The sequence below is a fragment of the Garra rufa genome, chromosome 9 (assembly GCF_049309525.1).
Source record: "Garra rufa chromosome 9, GarRuf1.0, whole genome shotgun sequence".
Lineage (NCBI taxonomy): Eukaryota > Metazoa > Chordata > Actinopteri > Cypriniformes > Cyprinidae > Garra > Garra rufa.
Genome location: NC_133369.1, coordinates 46,379,077 through 46,396,429, shown reverse-complemented (window position 1 = coordinate 46,396,429; position 17,353 = coordinate 46,379,077). Strand labels below are relative to the sequence as shown.

The window sequence follows — 17,353 nt, the reverse complement described above, 5'->3', positions numbered from 1 at the left end:
AAAATAGGTATGCATAGTCTACTTGGCAATTATGAATTATTACAAATTATATTGCTTATTACAATTAATATAACTATTATTTGAACACTGTTACCCTTTTACCATGCTGTTTTCCCTGTTTTACTACAATGTATTATATATTAAATTGCACCTCAATACTATATATATATATATATATATATATATATATTTTTTTTTTTTTTTTTTTTTTTTTTTTAAAGTTATGCATTATAACAGCCATAAAACTCAAAACAGTCCAATCAACCTAAAATAAAATTAAATAAAATTAAATTAAATAGTTTTTTCTGTTTTGGTGTTGAACTATATAAAATACAATTATTATTATTATACAAATTAATTATAATAAAAGTTACTATAGTTACCAAATTATAACCAATATATATATATATATATATATATATATATATATATATATATATATATATATATATATATATATATATAACCATATTATTATTATTATTATTATTATTACTATTCAATTTAAAGTAAATTTACTATTCAATCAGATTATTATTATTATTATTAAATTAGAAGTTAAATTAGTTACATTTGAATATTAACCTGTGTAGATGCCCAAATCTATACACTAAAAGTGTATTATGAGTTTACATATAACACCAGAAATATTACATATATAAATTCCCATAATTTCTGATTAATGTACACTACCAGTCAAAAGTTTTTGAACAATAAGGTTTTTAATAATAAAAAAGTCTCTTCTGCTCACCAAGCCTGCATTTATTTGATCGAAAGTACAACAAAAACAGTAAAATTTTGAAATATCTTTACTAAAATAACTGTTTTATTTTAAAATGTAAATTTATTCCTGTGATTTCAAAGCTGAATTTTCAGCATCATTACTCCAGTCTTCAGTGCCACATGATCCTTTAGAAATCATACTAATATCCTGATTTGCTGCTCAAAACATTTAATATTATTATCATGCTGACTGAGTAGAATTTTTTTTTTCTTTAGGAATAAAAATGTCAGAAGAACGGCATTTATCTGAAATAGAAATCTTTTATAAAATTATAAATATTTTTATCACCACTTTTGATCAATTTAAAGCATCCTTGCTGAATACAAGTATTAATAGTAATATAAATAAATAAATAAAATAAAAATTATACTGACTCCAAGCTGAAATGAATACTATAGTGCATACTGTTACAAAAGCTTTTAATTTCAGATAAATGCTGATCTTTGGTTGCTTCTATTCATCAAAGAATCAGCAAATCAGCTTATCAGAATGATTTCTGAAGGAACATGTGACACTGAAGACTGAAGTAATGATGCTGAAAATGTAGCTTTGATCACAGAAACAATTTACATTTTAAAATATATTCAAATAGAACACAGTTATTTTAAATAGTAAAAATATTACTGTTTTTGCTGTACTTTGGATCAAATAAATGCAGGCCTGGTGAGCAGAAGAGACTTTAAAAGACATTAAAAATCTTACTGTTCAAAAACTTTTGACTGGTAGTGTATAACACACAATTTAGATAAAGCAACTTGAAGCACTTCGAGGTTCTCAAATGTCTTGAACTATGCAAACTTCACTTTTTCTGAAACATGTCCAACTATTAGGCAGAAAGCCATTTGTGCAATGCACTAGAACAAAATGGTATATGATGGAGAGGCTGAAAGAAATACATTTATAATGTCAAATTTGTCATCTTCGACTTCTGACCAGAGACATCAGCACTGAAGTCACTACAGATTGCCAGGCTTTTTCTTTTACACATGTGAGAACAAACATGGGGTAAATCAAAGTTGAAGTCGATGATAACATGGCAAGATTGATAGTCGCTCACTCAGTCGGTTTTGTCGAAGTCTTTGAAACCAAACACTGTCGATTCCAATTCAATCAACAGCAGCACTTGGTCAAGCTCCATTAAATCATCACACACTTAGTGCTGTGCTTACAACACACACCAGATGCTGCCTGTGCCTTTGAGCAGAGAGACATTCGTCACGCAGAGGACAGAGATGGATGAGGGGATGATTTAAAGGACATGAGGGAGAGAGAGACTCAAAGACAGTACGACAGAGAGACTGGGAAACAGAAAGACTGAGTGAAAGAACAAACAAAGAGAGTAAACATCTGCCGAAGAAAAGACAGACTAAGGGTGTGCAGCATGGATCTTCTACGATAATGACTCAAAGATAACATCAATGACCAACAAGAGAAGGGAAGATTGTTGGAAACCCAAATCTTACAACACGAAATTATCGTTTCCAAAAATTTGCAAAAACCAAACAGAAAGATATCACTGTATGGTGGAGCATAATTTAATGCTCCGAAATTCACATGATAAAGTTGAGCAATAACACACAAGTGCTGTTTTTCCTAAATATCGGTGTGAATGCTGTGAATCATATTGATATTATAAAAAGGTTCAATAAACAAGTTAACATGTTGAGTTACTATTGTCTGTTTTAGCTTTTTTCTGTCATAATAATTTCTGAATAAAATCACAGCAGACTTTTACGCCTGTAAGCCACACACAGAAGTGTTTCATTGACACAGTAGGCAAAAACACAGTTTTTCATGCACCTAGGCTTTTTGCTTTTTCATAAAGGGTCTTTTCAGACTAGTGGAAAGAAAACACCCAAAAGACACTGTTAGGTGTTTCTTTTATAGCACTTTTTCTATTTGTGTCAGTAGATTTCAATTACAATCCATATTTTTAAAGGCCATTTTCTCAAAATCAGTTTTTTCTCCTTCATTGAGCCATAAATCTCCACTTCAGTAGCACACACACACCAAACTTTACTTTTTTTCCCCTGTCTATATCCTGAAGGTTTTTACAGAGGGGTTTGTTCATATATAATTTGCTTGATTTTATACAACATTTTATAAAAATAAATAAATAAATAAATACATGGTTTTCTGTCTGTTAAGTATTTTCTGAATTAAGGAGTAACAAAATGAGAGACCCCAAATCCCCTCTGTAAAAACATTTGACTCTAATACGTCAAAAAAAATTAAACAAGTATTTTGAAACTGACTTGATCCAGTGTTTAGAAATGTATGCAAATTAGTGCATATTTCATTAAATAATGCCTCATTTGCATATTTAAACATTTTAGAAGACTTGCAGCACAAAAAAACGTTTGCAATTATCAATGTAATCAATCATTTGGGTAAGTAAGGTGAATCTCACATTACCATTCTCGGACTTGTAACCCAAAGGTTGGAGGTTCGAGTCTCAGGTCCGGCAGGGATTGTAGGTGGGGAGAGTGAATATACAGCACTCTCTTCACACTTAATACCACGACTGAGGTGAGTCACGATGTCGGTGTGTGTGTGTGTGTGTGTGTGTGTGTGTGTGTGTGTGTGTGTGTGTGTGTGTGTGTGTGCACTTGGATGGGTTAAATGCAGAGCACAAATTCCGAGTATGGGTCACCGTACTTGGCCTCACGTCACCTCCATTCTTCTGCATTAACTGAGTCTGCGTTTTGAACAAATCAGTTCAATGAATGATTCAATGACTGAATGAATCAGTTGTTTGAACAAATCATTTGAAGGAATGACTTGCCAGTTTAATTTTATCTTTTTTTATAATTTCATAATTAAATATAATACTATTTATGCAATTGTAAATGCTGGGTACATGTATTAATTTCATTCCATCTGTGAACTGCATTAAACAGTCTGTCTATCTAAATGGCACTTCAGATGCAGCTTCTACGCCGCTTCTGCAGTGCAAAGATGGATTTAGTTGATAATAATTTAATTTGATTGGTATTAGACAGTATTAGTATTTTATTACTCTCAATAAGTTGATTAAATGTAAGGATTTGACTAAAAGATTATGCATACATCTAATAAGGTTAGAAAAACTGCCCATATAAAGTTTAAAATTCCCTTGAAAACCTAAAAAAAAATTCCATTGCCCCTAACTGCCTTTATACAGTTTAAAATTTCCTTTAAATTAGTTTTCAACCTTTTTAACCACAAATGCTCATCTTGCACTAGCTCGACCTCATAGTGTTTACAAAGCGAATGTGCAAAGAAAATCAAATGCCCTTAACAAAAAAAAGGTACCAACAATGAAAGTTTTTCGCCCTACCCTATCTTTTTAAAGTAGAGTACACAGACAAAGAACTAACCACATGCGACTTTCTTCTAAAGTAATTAAGCAATGCATGAACATTCACATGCACATCACAGAGCTACTGCAAGACGAGCATTTGAGGTTAAAAAGTGTACAGTCAAGCCCAAAATGATTCATACCCCTGGCAAATTCTGACTTTTATTCAACCAGCAAGGTTATTTTATTTATTTATTTTGACCGGAAATGACACAGGCTTCTCCCAAAAGATAAGACGATGTACAAGAGGCATCATTGTGGAAAAAAATATTTCTCTGTTTTTATTTACATTTGAACAAAAAGTGGCATGTCCAAAAGTATTCATACCCTTTGCAAACTGTCACAGTCGATGGGAAAATCCAAAGTTCTATACCATTCCAAATAGTCCAAGCTGTTCTAAAACATCCTAATTACATTGATTCATTGGGAGCAGCTGAGACAAAGGAGTTCACTCCCAGCGGCTGTGCATTGTGGCTATAAGACCATATCTAAATGTTTTGAGCTACAGTTCAATGTATTATTAAAAAAAATACTGTGAAAAATCTCAGAAGACATGGTCGGAAGCCAAAAGTGACACTTGTGCTGGCCAGGAGCATAGTGAGAGAGGTAAAAAAGAATCCAAGGATCACCACCAAGGCCATCTTGATGAATCTGGGCTCTGTTGGTGGCAACATCTCAAGGCAGACAGTCCAACGGACACTGAACACCATTGGGTTCCACGGACGCAGACCAAGGAGGACACCACTTCTCCAGATAAGACACACAAAAGCCTGCTTGGCCTTTGCAAATGCTCATCTGGACAAAGAAGAAGACTTCTGGTCTTCTGTTTTATAGTCAGATGAAACAAAAATCGAATTGTTTGGCCAAAATGATGTAGCTTTTATTTGGCGTAAAACAGGAGAAGCCTTCAACCCTTAGTTCCTCGGCTGGGATCATGTAGACTTTTACAATGCTGCACTGAAACTTAGACTATATGTGACCCTGGACCACAAAACCAGTCTTAAGTCGCTGGGGTATATTTGTAGCAATAGCCAAAAATACATTGTATGGGTCAAAATTATTGATTTTTCTTTCATGCCAAAAATCATTAGGAAATTAAGTAAAGATCATGTTCCATGAAGATTTTTTGTAAAATTCCTACTATAAATATATCAAAATGTAATTTTTGATTAGTAATATGCATTGTTAAGAACTTAATTTGAAGAACTTTAAAGGAGATTTTCTCAGCATTTTGATTTTTTTTGCACCCTCAGATTCCAGATTTTCAAATAGACGTATCTCGGCCAAATATTGTCCTATCCTAACAAACCATACATCAATAGAAAGCTTATTTATTGAGCTTTCATATGATGTATATATCTCCGTTTTGTAAAATTTAACCTTATGACTGGTTTTGTGGTCCAGGGTCACATATGGAAAAACATTCTGGAATATTTTCCTCAAAAACCTTTCTTTTCGACTGAAGAAAGAAAGACATGAACATCTTGGATGACATGAGGGTAAGTAAATTATCAGGAATAAAAGTGTTGGTGCTTTTTCACCACTAGTGTTCATTTTAGTTGCAAATGGGAGTGTATTGCATGTACAGGTATGTTCAAAAATGTAGGTTGAGGCACATTTTCCCAATGAGCCTGTGCTAAAATAGGCATTGCCACATGGTTATAAATCATATGCTGAACTTCCAGCAATACGACTCTTCTATATATTACTGTATGTACTGTTACCATGACATAAAATGACTCCTGCAGTCATATCAATTCAGGTCACAACACCCACCCGTATAAAACACACTCCATAAGTTTAGCATCAGGATAATGATGTCCGTGATGACCTTCTGTCTCCTTGTTATGAACGGGCAGTATTGTTCAGAAACATATTCTTACAAATCATCACATCAGTCCTTTAGTGCTGAGACACAGGCTGTTTTCAAAGAAGTGTGAGCACATTCTGAACATGACAAACTTTGAGCTCTAATTAAGGACATATTCACACCACTTCCATTATTCAGACAGCTCATAATTAAAACACACATCATTCCAGCAGACCTTGGCTGCAGCTACTACATTTATGAGAAGTGTTTTGGTGTGTCTGTGTGTGGGTGGGTGGGTGAATATAAAAATGAGGCAGGAGAGAGGATAAATCATCAAACTATGTGTGTGCTGCTAAAAGAGAGCAGTAAATTTTGATATGACTGTCTGAAGAGTAAAATTACCTGATGGCCCCTCATCCTCTGGAAGTGGCTGATGGTGTCGCTAATGGTGTAAACCCTCACGTGGCCCATATGCAGTCGACCCGATGGGTACGGGAACATGGAGAGGACGTAGAACTTCTTCCGGGAACTCTAAACATGTGAAAAATAAAAAACAGTCATTCGGTGTCTATTTTATTTTGAAGAATTTCTGTACAGATTTTCATGTCGTTCCAAACACAAAAGAAGCTATGAAAATGTTTTCAGGTCTTGACTTCTACAGTGTGGACAAAAATATAATTGACATCAATAGGACCTCAAACTGATTGGTCACTCACATTCTTTAAAATATCTTTTGCATTTTGCAGAAGAATGATGGTCGTATCAAAATCGGACCAGCGGTTGTGGAGGAGTTCGAAAAAGTAGGTTTTCAACATCAAAATGCTGAACATGAAGTATGGATGTTGTCAGTATGACCCAAGGAATATGCAATCAAAAGATTTTAGCACTTTTGGAAATTTATTTATTAATGGTTAAGGAATGGTTTATCACTCTTGACCAATAGGTGTCGCTGTTACCAAATTAATGTTGTGTGGTCAGTGTGAGGTGATAATGGCACATTCAATATTTGGTATCAATATGTCAAAGCTTTGCAGAGATACAGCCTCAGATGCAGGTTGACATCTTCCCAGCAAATTCCTTGATGCGTTAAAAGAAAACCGTCTCACATATTAACACAAAATCCATAACTTTTTGCCAGCATCGTCTGTAGATGTAAAATTTGGTGAAAATTGGACCAACAATCTAGGAGGAGTTAAAAAAAGTAGGTTTTGAACTCTTATTAAAATGGCAGTCAGGAAGTTCAGACAATTTTGGCATAACTGGAATCGATGTTCTCAACATGACCCAAGGAATATATTGACATCACTTTCATTACAGCAGGCCAAAATAATCAAATGTTATTAGCATTTTTTAAATTTCTTTATAATTTTTGGCCATAAGGTGGTGCCTCCCCCAAACTGCCAATATGCCAATGTGTTAGTAAAATACAGAATTTTATAATAAAAGTCAAAATGGCCAACACCCAATATGGCTGACATGGGAACTAGGCATGGTTCGACTCAGCATGGTCCTTCGAAACCATTCAGAAGTTATAAGAAAAAAATGCTTCATATCTCCTGACCACTAGGTGGCACTGCATCGAAACTGTGCAGGTAACGTCAGGTCATGGTTGTTATAACGCACACCAAGTTTGGTCTCAATATGCTAAACCGTTGCAGAGACGTAGCCTCACATCCCTTTTTGAGTGCTCTTTGTCGATTTCGTTCATGTATTAATCAACTTGAATTCCATAACTTTTTGCCAGCATGGTCTGAAGATAATCTGAGCTCATTTTGGTGAAAATCAGACAAACTGTCTAGGAAGAGTTCAAAAAAGTTATTAAAACTATTAAAAATACAACAAAATTTTTTTTTAAAATAGCTAAAAAACTAAACCTAAGAATTTTTTAATTTTGGTAAAAAAGAATATTCTAGATCTTATGGTTCAAAAGTTACTAGCATAAACTAAAGCAACAAACTTGCTATGATTAATGTTGAGAGTGTCTTCTATCAGTGTGCCAAAATGTCGTAAATTTCCCACAAGCGGTTCAATGGGCTGCCATAGACTCAAAAGCAGAAGAAACAGAAAAAGAACATAAAGAAATCTAACAGATACAAGATTTGCCTATGCGCATTCGTTGCTTGGCCCCTAATAATATTACTAAAAAAAGAAAGCATTTTAACAGTAAAACACTTTAGTGCAAAACTTTGTTTTCCAAAAAAATAATGGAATTGTTAAAACTGCATTTGATTACATTTTCAAATAGTAATTAAATGTTGAATGTTTTATGCCTTGATATATTTAACACCGTTTTTGATAGCAAGTTTGTATTAAATCATAAATCCAGAAGAGTATGATTAGACATGAATGATTTTTGAGTACTACATTTTAATTAAACCATTAAAACAGAATCCTACAAAAAATAAAAACATAGAATTCAGGAAAAATGTAATTAAATGGGGGGGGGGGGGTAGAACATAGGGCTCTACATTTTTTTCTTTTCTTCTTTATTTCCTAAATAAAACAGAATTTAGGAAAAACACTTTGGTGGTACCATGCAAAGACAGAATCACGGTTTTTTTTTTTATATGTACCATGGTGTACATGATAATTACGTACCATGATATTTACATGATCATCCATTCACAGAACATGGTACTTTTGGCATGTTGTTTACCATAATAATTTTAATGCCAGATCGCCCTAGTCCCATACAAGTTAACACATCTAATGAAATGGCATCTTATAAATCATCAGATAGTTCTCACAGCAGATCCCTAATATGAGGCATTCACGTGACTTGGTTGAACGCAGGCTGCTGACCCGCGAGACCCGCTTAGGCTCATACATTCAGTCACGCTCTCCACGGCAGTTTTAATGATTCATGACGGCTTTGAAGAAGCACACCACACTGGGCAAGCATTAATCAGTGCGGGTCAAAAAGACCTGAATTATTCAGCAGCTGTAAGAGACAGAGACACGGTTTGGGAGAGAATACATCTCTCCACCGCATCTCTACTGTAAGCTTTTCCCGTAATCCATTGAATCAGCTGGAAACTGGAACTGGAAACTTTGGTCAATTTGGTACATAAACAACTGAGGTCCGTTTTCAGAGAATCGACCCCACTAAAATCTATTCGGAGCACAAGACAAGCATATTTCCTTTTTTTTAATGAAAAGCACAGTGACTCTACAAGAAACCCGTGGTGTGGTGAGAACATGTGAAAAATAACAGTGTGAGAAAACAATAGAAAGAACTGCTGATGGAAAACAAAGCAGATGGAGCAGGACTGCAGCACATGTCTGGGGATTGAAAGCACAAGGTGTTAAATGGTCTCGGCTCAGGGTTAGGCTATTTTTAGAGACAATGCCATGAACACCTTCAAACGTCCACAGAAATACCACAGCAGAAAACGCATCTGATTTTTGAGGGTGTTATTGCTCAAAAAAATATAGATTAAAGAAACAGTTCACCAAAAAATGAAAATCTGCAAAAAACTTGCTCGCCCTCAGGCCATCCAAGATGTAGATGAGTTTGTTTCTTCATCAGGTTTGGAGAAATGTAGCATCGCATCACTTGCTCACCAATAGATCCTCTGCAGTGAATGGGTGCCGACAGAATGAGAGTCCAAACAGCTGATAAAAGCATCACAATAATCCACAAGTAACCCACACCACTCCAGTCCATCAATTAACATCTTGTGAAGCCAAAAGCTGAAACAAAACCATCATTAAAACATCCATAATCCATGATATTTCTCATTGTCTCGTCGCAATCAGGAGATAAATATGCACAGATCAAGCACCATTTACAAGCAAAAACCATTTGTTGATGTGAGGGATGGAGGAAGCATTATTATGGATCATGGACTCATATTTGGCCATATTTTAGACATCTTAACACTTCACAAGACTTTATTTGATAGAATAGCTTGGTGTGGATTACTTGTGGATTATTGTGACGTTTTTATCAGCTGTTTAGACTTTCATTCTGACGGCGCCCATTCACTGCAGAGGACCCAATGGTGAGCAAGTGATGGAATGCTAGATTTCTCCAAACCTGATGAAGAAACAAACTCATCTTCATTTTAGTTCCAGAAAAAGAGTGAGAAAATTTTCAGCAAATTTTAATTTTGGGGTGACTTATTCCTGTAAACAACACTTGAGAGTCTAGCTGGAAGACATTTAGAGACACTTTAAACTGCAAAAAAAAAAAAAAACATGAGAAAGTGTGCACACACTGATTTGTTTACTGTGGCATAGTGGCAGCATAAAGTCAAAAATGTCAGGGTGTTACAACTGTCCTGATATCACAATAAAGAAAAAGCTTTCATTGAAACAAAAAATTAGTTTATTAATTAATTTGAGATATTAAGTAATTGATTAGGATTAGTTCACTTTCAGAACAAAAAATTACAGATAATTGGCCCCCTTGTCATCCAAGATGTTCATGTCTTTCTTTCTTCAGTCGTAAAGAAATTATGTTTTTTGAGGAAAACATTTCAGGATTTCTCACAATATACTGGACTACTATGGTCCCCCCAAGTTTGAACTTCCAAAATGCAGCTTCAAAGGGCTCTAAACGATCCCAGCTGAAGAAGAAGGGTCTTATCTAGTGAAACATTTGCTTTTCTTCTAAACAAATTGACAATCGATTTACTTTTTAACCTCAAATGATCTGCTATTGGCCCGGACCATCAGTAGACTATGCGTGTACATCACAGAGAGAAAGACGAGCATTTGAGGTTAAAAAGTATAGAAATTGTCCATTTGTTTTGAAAGTAACCAATCGTTTCGCTAGATAAGACACTTCTTCCTCAGCTGGGATCGTTTAGAGCCCTTTGAAACTGCGTTTAAACTGCATTTTGGAAGTTCAAACTCAGGGCACCATAGAAGTCCATTATATGGAGAGAAATCCTGAAATGTTTTCCTCAAAAAACATTTCTTTACGACTGAAGAAAGAAAGACATGAACATCTTGGATGACGAGGGGGTGAGTACATTATCTGTAAAAAAATTTTGAATGTGAATTATTTCACATTAGTTGGGGGGGGTTTGACTGATTTATGAAGATATTTGTTTAAAAAAATAGTTTGAATGATGAATAATATTTTTAAATATTAAAAAAAAATTATTAAGATCAAAGTGTAACGATTAAGTTGTTTTTTGTTTTACATTTCTAAAAAAAAACATTTCCAATGAAAATAATTTGTTTCTAATAACTTGGCAGTTATCTGTAAACTAAATTTTTTCTTTACAGTGGAAACTTAGCACTGACCCATATATGAATAACATCTATTTTGCAATAAACATTACATTTCTTGGGAGCAAAACAAACCAAAAAATTTTGATAAAAATTTAAGATAAGGGGGCAGAAAAGGTTTTTATTTTTTTATTTTTTATAATATTGCAACTCTAGTACCCCTGTTTTTAATTTATAAACAATTTACCTTTACAAAAACTGCCCTTACAAAGGTAAGAAAATCATTTCCAGGGTAAATATAGCCCCTTAAAGGATTACTCCACTTTCAAAATATAAAATCCCAGATAATTTACTCACCCCCATCCAAGATATTCATGTCTTTCTTTCTTCAGTTGCAAAGAGATCAAGTTTTTTAAGGATACATTCCAATATTTGTTCTCCATATAGTGGATTTCAATGGTCCTCAATGGATTGAAGGTTAAAAATGCCATTATAAATGGCTCTAAATGATCCCAGCCGAAGAATAAGGGTCTTATCTAGCAAAACAATCAATTATTTATGTACAATTTATATATTTTTTAACCACAAATGCTCGTCTTGTGTAGCTTTGCAATGCACATGTGTCCGGTTCAAGACAGTTAGGGTATGTGGAAAAACTCCCATCTCACTTTCTCCTCCAAAGATGAGCATTTGCGGTTGAAACGTGAAGAAAATGACTGACCGTTTTACTAGATAAGACCATTATTCCTTGGCTGGGATTGTGTAGAGCCCTTTGAAGTTGCATTTATTTATTTATAGTTACATTTTTAACCTTCAATCTGTTGAGCACCATTAAAGTCTACCATATGGAAAACAATCCTGGTATGTTTTCCTCAAAAAAATTAATTTCTTTGCGACGGAAGAAAAAAAATATTCTGAAAGTGGAGTAATCCTTTAATGAAAAAAAAATTAACCCTGCTTACATATTGTTTTGCCATTTCTGATTTAATCAGCAGGTAAAAGAATTTAAAACACAATCTTGTATTTTTGTCTTTTATTTGCTTCAAATCTAAATTTCTAATGTTACTGATACCATATTAAATAAAAACATGGCATACTGTTACTGCACAGCCTTCAGGGAGAAAATACCCTCCTGTCGCCTGTAAAAAGAGAATTTCTAATGCATTTTCACGTTGCTCTTTCAATACAAAGACAGTCTAACTGATAAGGTGTAGAGCTGTAGCATAAAAATGGATTCTCTGAGCCATTTGGTTGTATGGATAAAACCTGATGTACATCTAAAACTAAGCTTTCAGTCTTTGAATGATTCCATTAACAAACGCAGCTCCAGCAAACACATGAAGTGAGGGACATGATGGAGAGACGCGTCCTCAAGACAGCAGACCACTCTCTCCTATAGAACACAACAATGCTTAAAAGCCAAAAGAGACCAACCTACAAACCTGAACAAAAAGCGGCTTTTCTGTAGGACTAATGCTTCAGAAGCCAGGTGTCTCTTTTCATACAAAGGTTTTCCTCCACGAGGTGGAAGCGATTCTTTGAATGAAAATCTCAAGGGAGAGACACTTCAAAGTAAAAACATGGCATACTGTAACTGCACAGGCTTCAGGGAGAAAATACCCTCCTGTCGCCTGTAAAAAGAGAATTTCCAATGCATTTCACGTTGCTCTTTAAAGACGGTTCATACTGATAAGGTAGAACTGTAGCATAAAAATGGATCATATGACTAGTCCATGTCACCTACATTGGGGGAAAAAAATGTTTATTTCACTTAACTAAAGCAACACAGTTGCTTTTTTATTTGATCACAACTTAATTTCATTAAGTTTACTTAAAGGTGCCATAGAATGCATTTATACAATATTTTTAAATTGTTCTCTGATATCTACATAGAAGGTATATGGCATAGGAAAGGGCAAAAAATCTCCAGAAATGTGACCATGGACCACAAAACCAGTCATAAGGTTAAATTTTACAAAACTGAGATGTATACATCATATGAAAGCTCAATAAATAAGCTCTCTATTGATGTATGGTTTGTTAGGATAGGACAATATTTGGCCGAGATACATCTATTTGAAAATCTGGAATCTGAGGATGCAAAAAAATCAGAAGTGACGTCGATTTGTAGTTTTTGAAAACGTGTTTTTAAAACACTCATGGTGGACTTACAAATGTTCTGTTCCAGCGTTTTGTGAGTACATAACCTATTTACACTACTGTACAAGTTTGGTAAGATTACTTGCAATTTACGAGATACATCACATGTACCATTCACTCCTGTAACAAGCAATTCGAAAAACTCTAATATCTCCATAAATGTTCGACTAAGGTAAAAAAAACTTCGGATGGGGTATTTAGATGGGCTTCGGAGTGCATAGCAATGAAGTCAATTCTACTCCGAACCATCCCTTTAAACTTTTTTCAGTGTGGTTCTTTGTGATGCAAGTTACCTGATCCGCCGCATCTTTCTGCCACTGTTCCTGTATGCGTCCGTGCCACCACTGCTCCACCTGACGCCGCGTCTCCACCTTATAGTCCCGCTCCCAGACTCCCGATTCGCTGAACAGACCGCGGACGCTGACCTTGATCAGACGGGCATCGAGCAGCGGCCTCCGCTGGCACACGCCAACCCTCCACACAGCGAGCAGCATGAGTCTGGGGGAGCGTATGGTTAGCAATTAAACTGGGTAACAAAAGTTTACAGTACAGCTATACACACACAGTCAAAAAGACAACAATAACAGCATGACCTGATGATGAATGCAATACATTTTAAATATACAACTTCATATGCATCATTATCCTTCATTTAAACTGAGAGGGTAGATGTGGTGTATTGTGCTCAAGTGCTCAAATAGACTCGGATATATTTGCACTGTAACTATGGCAACATGAGATAGTGTAAGGCGGAAATAAACCTATCCCCTTGGAAACAAGTGTTTTAACACCTACAATAACTTCTAAATTAGTGACATTAAACATTACAATAATTCAGTTCAAGGTCAATTCATGTGGGTGGTTTTGCAAAATGTTTCACAAAATAAAGGAGAGTTATTTCTTTTTTATTTTCTCATGGAAAAGTATTTCAATAGTTCGTAATAATTTATTTTAGGTCATTTTAAAAAATCAGTGTGATTTGAGTCAAATGGCATAAAAATGGCTTTAACAATCAAGCTTATCAGCTTTTTTAATCTTCTATATTATATTATTCCTTCTGTTTTATACACTTTGTAATATATTTTGTTTATTCTTTAAAAACATCCTGTTAATAAAAAAGAAAAACCTAATTGCAAATTGCTTTTTTTCTCAGAATTGTGAGAACTTGCAATTGTGAGTTATAAAGTCCAGTTTTGAGGGGGGAAAACACTGATATGTTCACAGAATTGTGAGTTTATATCTCACAATCCTGACTTAATAACTTGCAATTGTGTGTAATAAAATTAGAAGAGCCAGAGTTATACAATTGCGGGATATATTGTTCAGATCTTTGCAATTCTGACTTTATTTTTTAAAATTGCAAGGTCATATCTCACAATTCTGACTTAACTCGCAATTGTGTGTTATAAAATTAGAACACTGCAAAAAATGCTTTTCTATCTTAGATTTTTTGCCTTGATTCCAGCCAAAATATCTAAAAATCCAAGAAAGGATTTTCTAGATGAGTAAAAATTATTTTCTTGTTTTCAGAAAAAACAACTCAAAATTAAGTGAGTTTTTGCTTAGAACAAGCCAAAAAATCTGCCAATGGGGTAAGAAAAAAAATCTTATTTCAAACAGAAAACAAGATTATTTTTCTTACCCCATTGGCAGATAATTTTGCTTGTTTCAAGCAAAAATGCACTTAATTTTGACTTTTTTTCTGAAAACAAGAAAATAATTTTTACTCATCTAGAAAATCCTTCTTGATTTAAGAATTTTTTGATATTTTGGCTGGAAACAAGACAAAAAAATCTAAGCTAGAAAAGCATTTTTTTGCAGTGAAAAGTCTGAGTTATTAACTTGCAATTCTCAGAATAAAAAATTGCAGGGTATAAAAAGAGGTTATATCTTTGCAATTCTTACTTTATTTTTTAAAATTGCGAGTTTATGTCAGAATTGTGGAAATCAGAAAAATCAGAGTTATAATCTCGCAATTCTGAAAAAAAAGTCACAATTGCAAGACATAAAGTTTTGCAATTCTGACATTATTTATTTTTAAATTGCGAGTTTATATCACACAATTCTGAGAAAAAAAGTCAGAACTGCGAGATGTAAACTGGCAATTGCAAGAAAAAAGTAAGAATTGTGAGATAAAGAGTTGCAATTAACTTTTCTTTATTATTATTCAGTGGTGGAAACGGGCTTCCATAAATGTTTTAATGGCCTTTTACTATATTTATTGTAATTTAAATATAAAAACATTTTAGAAACTGAAAAATGTTGATGTAAGTCTCAAGATAAGCCTAGACCTAGTTATGGGTGTATGGCTCCATCAGGGTGAGATGTTAGAGGACAGAAGTGTTTCTGTCAGCCGCCCACCAGCATATGATATATAATTTCGCTCACAACTGTGAGTTTTTATCTCATAATTGTGAAAAAAAAGTCAGAATTGTACATTTCTATCTTGCAATTCTGATTTTATAACTCGCAATTGTGTTTATATCTCATAATACTGAGAAAAAAATCTGAATTGTGAGTTTCTGTCTTGTAATTCTGACTTTATAACTCGCAATTTCATCATTACTCTAAGAAAAAAGTCAGAATTGTTTGTTTCTATCTTGTAATTCTGACTATAACTCACAATTGCAAGTTTATAGCTCATAATTCTGAGGAAAAAGTCAGAAATGCAAGACGTAAACTCGCAAATGCAAGAAAAAAGTAAGAATTGTGAGATAAAGAGGCACCATTTTTTATTATTTAGTGGTGGAAATGGGCTTCAATAAATTTTTTGATTTAGTATATTGCAATTCAAATATACAGACATTTTAGAAACTGAAAAATGTTGACGTAAATCTGAAGCTACCATCATCTTGCTCCCTTTTTAATTATCCATTGCATTAAAATATATATTTTTTTTTTTACAGTGACTTTTACAATGTTGTTGTTGTTGTTGTTGTTTAATGCCTGACCCTCATCCCAAAACATATTTAAATCATATTAATGTAGCATTATACATGCAACTTCTTAACACTTGTGCATGTGCATCTGATATTTGGATATCTTTTCATAAGCAATGACCTGCTAATCTGACGCACATGAGGCTATTGAGAAGCACGGTGTATGGCTCCATCAGGGTGAGATGTTAGAGGACAGAAGTGTTTCTGTCAGCCGCCCACCAGCTCACACACACTCAAGGTCTCGAGTTTGTGGAAGAGAACTGAGGGAGAATAAGCAGTGTCCCGTTGCCATGGTTACCCGTCTTCCAATGAGGAAGATTCATTGTGATCTTGGACTCCGATGTGAATATCAAAGACGACACAATGCTCAACGTGATAATGAGTGTTAGAATAGAATAGCCACGCCAACGCATACGGATACGTGCACGACCGTTCTAACGCGTTTGGATGTGTAATACAGCCTCACATTGTTTTTAACCACATTATCAATCAGTATTTCTAGCAGGAGATGATGTGCAGAATATAAAGACAACAGATGTCAGATGGTTACAGTTGAAGAATAGAGCACATATGGATCACATTCTACTTACACGACGAACAACGGGATCTATACAGGTGTATTGCGATCCGTAATCAGTGTGATCGATATTATATATCCATTCAAAGCGTCATTGTGGTGTCGCATTAATAAACGATACATTCATGTGACAGATTCACACCGCTACACGGGCGCCGCCATATTGTTCAAACAACTCAAGCTTTATTTAAACGCCAGACTGCGGGACGATGGCGAAGGAGTTTATTCATAAACTCACAATAGACCTCACCAGACATAATTCGAACCACTTTAGATACGTGAAAGCTTTCTTTACTGGCATTCTCTTATAATAATACTTTTCATTACTTCTATTATTGTGAAGAAAGCGCTTCACGTTCTTAAAGGGATAGTTCACCCCAAATTTTTTTATTCTCATTTAACCTCATGCCCTTGCGAACCCTTCGTCTTGAAACCTTGGAACGACATGAGAGTGAGTGATTACTTTATATACTGAAAGAGCAGTTCAGAAAAAGCCATCTGTGAAAATGTTAATTCCCTGCTGAAAAAAACAGCATATGCTGGGTTAGGTATGTTTTGGTGC

At 34.5% G+C, this 17,353-nt stretch overlaps 1 protein-coding gene across 1 annotated transcript in view; it reads right to left on the bottom strand.

Annotated features, from left to right (window-relative positions):
- Positions 1 to 16,943, bottom strand: part of lars2 (leucyl-tRNA synthetase 2, mitochondrial) — a 133,582-nt gene extending 116,639 nt beyond the window's left edge. Inside the window, exons 1-3 of the mRNA XM_073846627.1 lie at positions 16,805 to 16,943; positions 13,569 to 13,773; positions 6,337 to 6,465 (exon numbers count right to left, since the gene is read on the bottom strand). Coding sequence (XP_073702728.1) covers positions 6,337 to 6,465; positions 13,569 to 13,769 — 330 coding nt within the window. The 5' untranslated portion in view covers positions 13,770 to 13,773; positions 16,805 to 16,943. The remainder of the gene's footprint in view (positions 1 to 6,336; positions 6,466 to 13,568; positions 13,774 to 16,804) is intronic.
- Between the last annotated feature and the right edge of the window lie 410 nt (positions 16,944 to 17,353).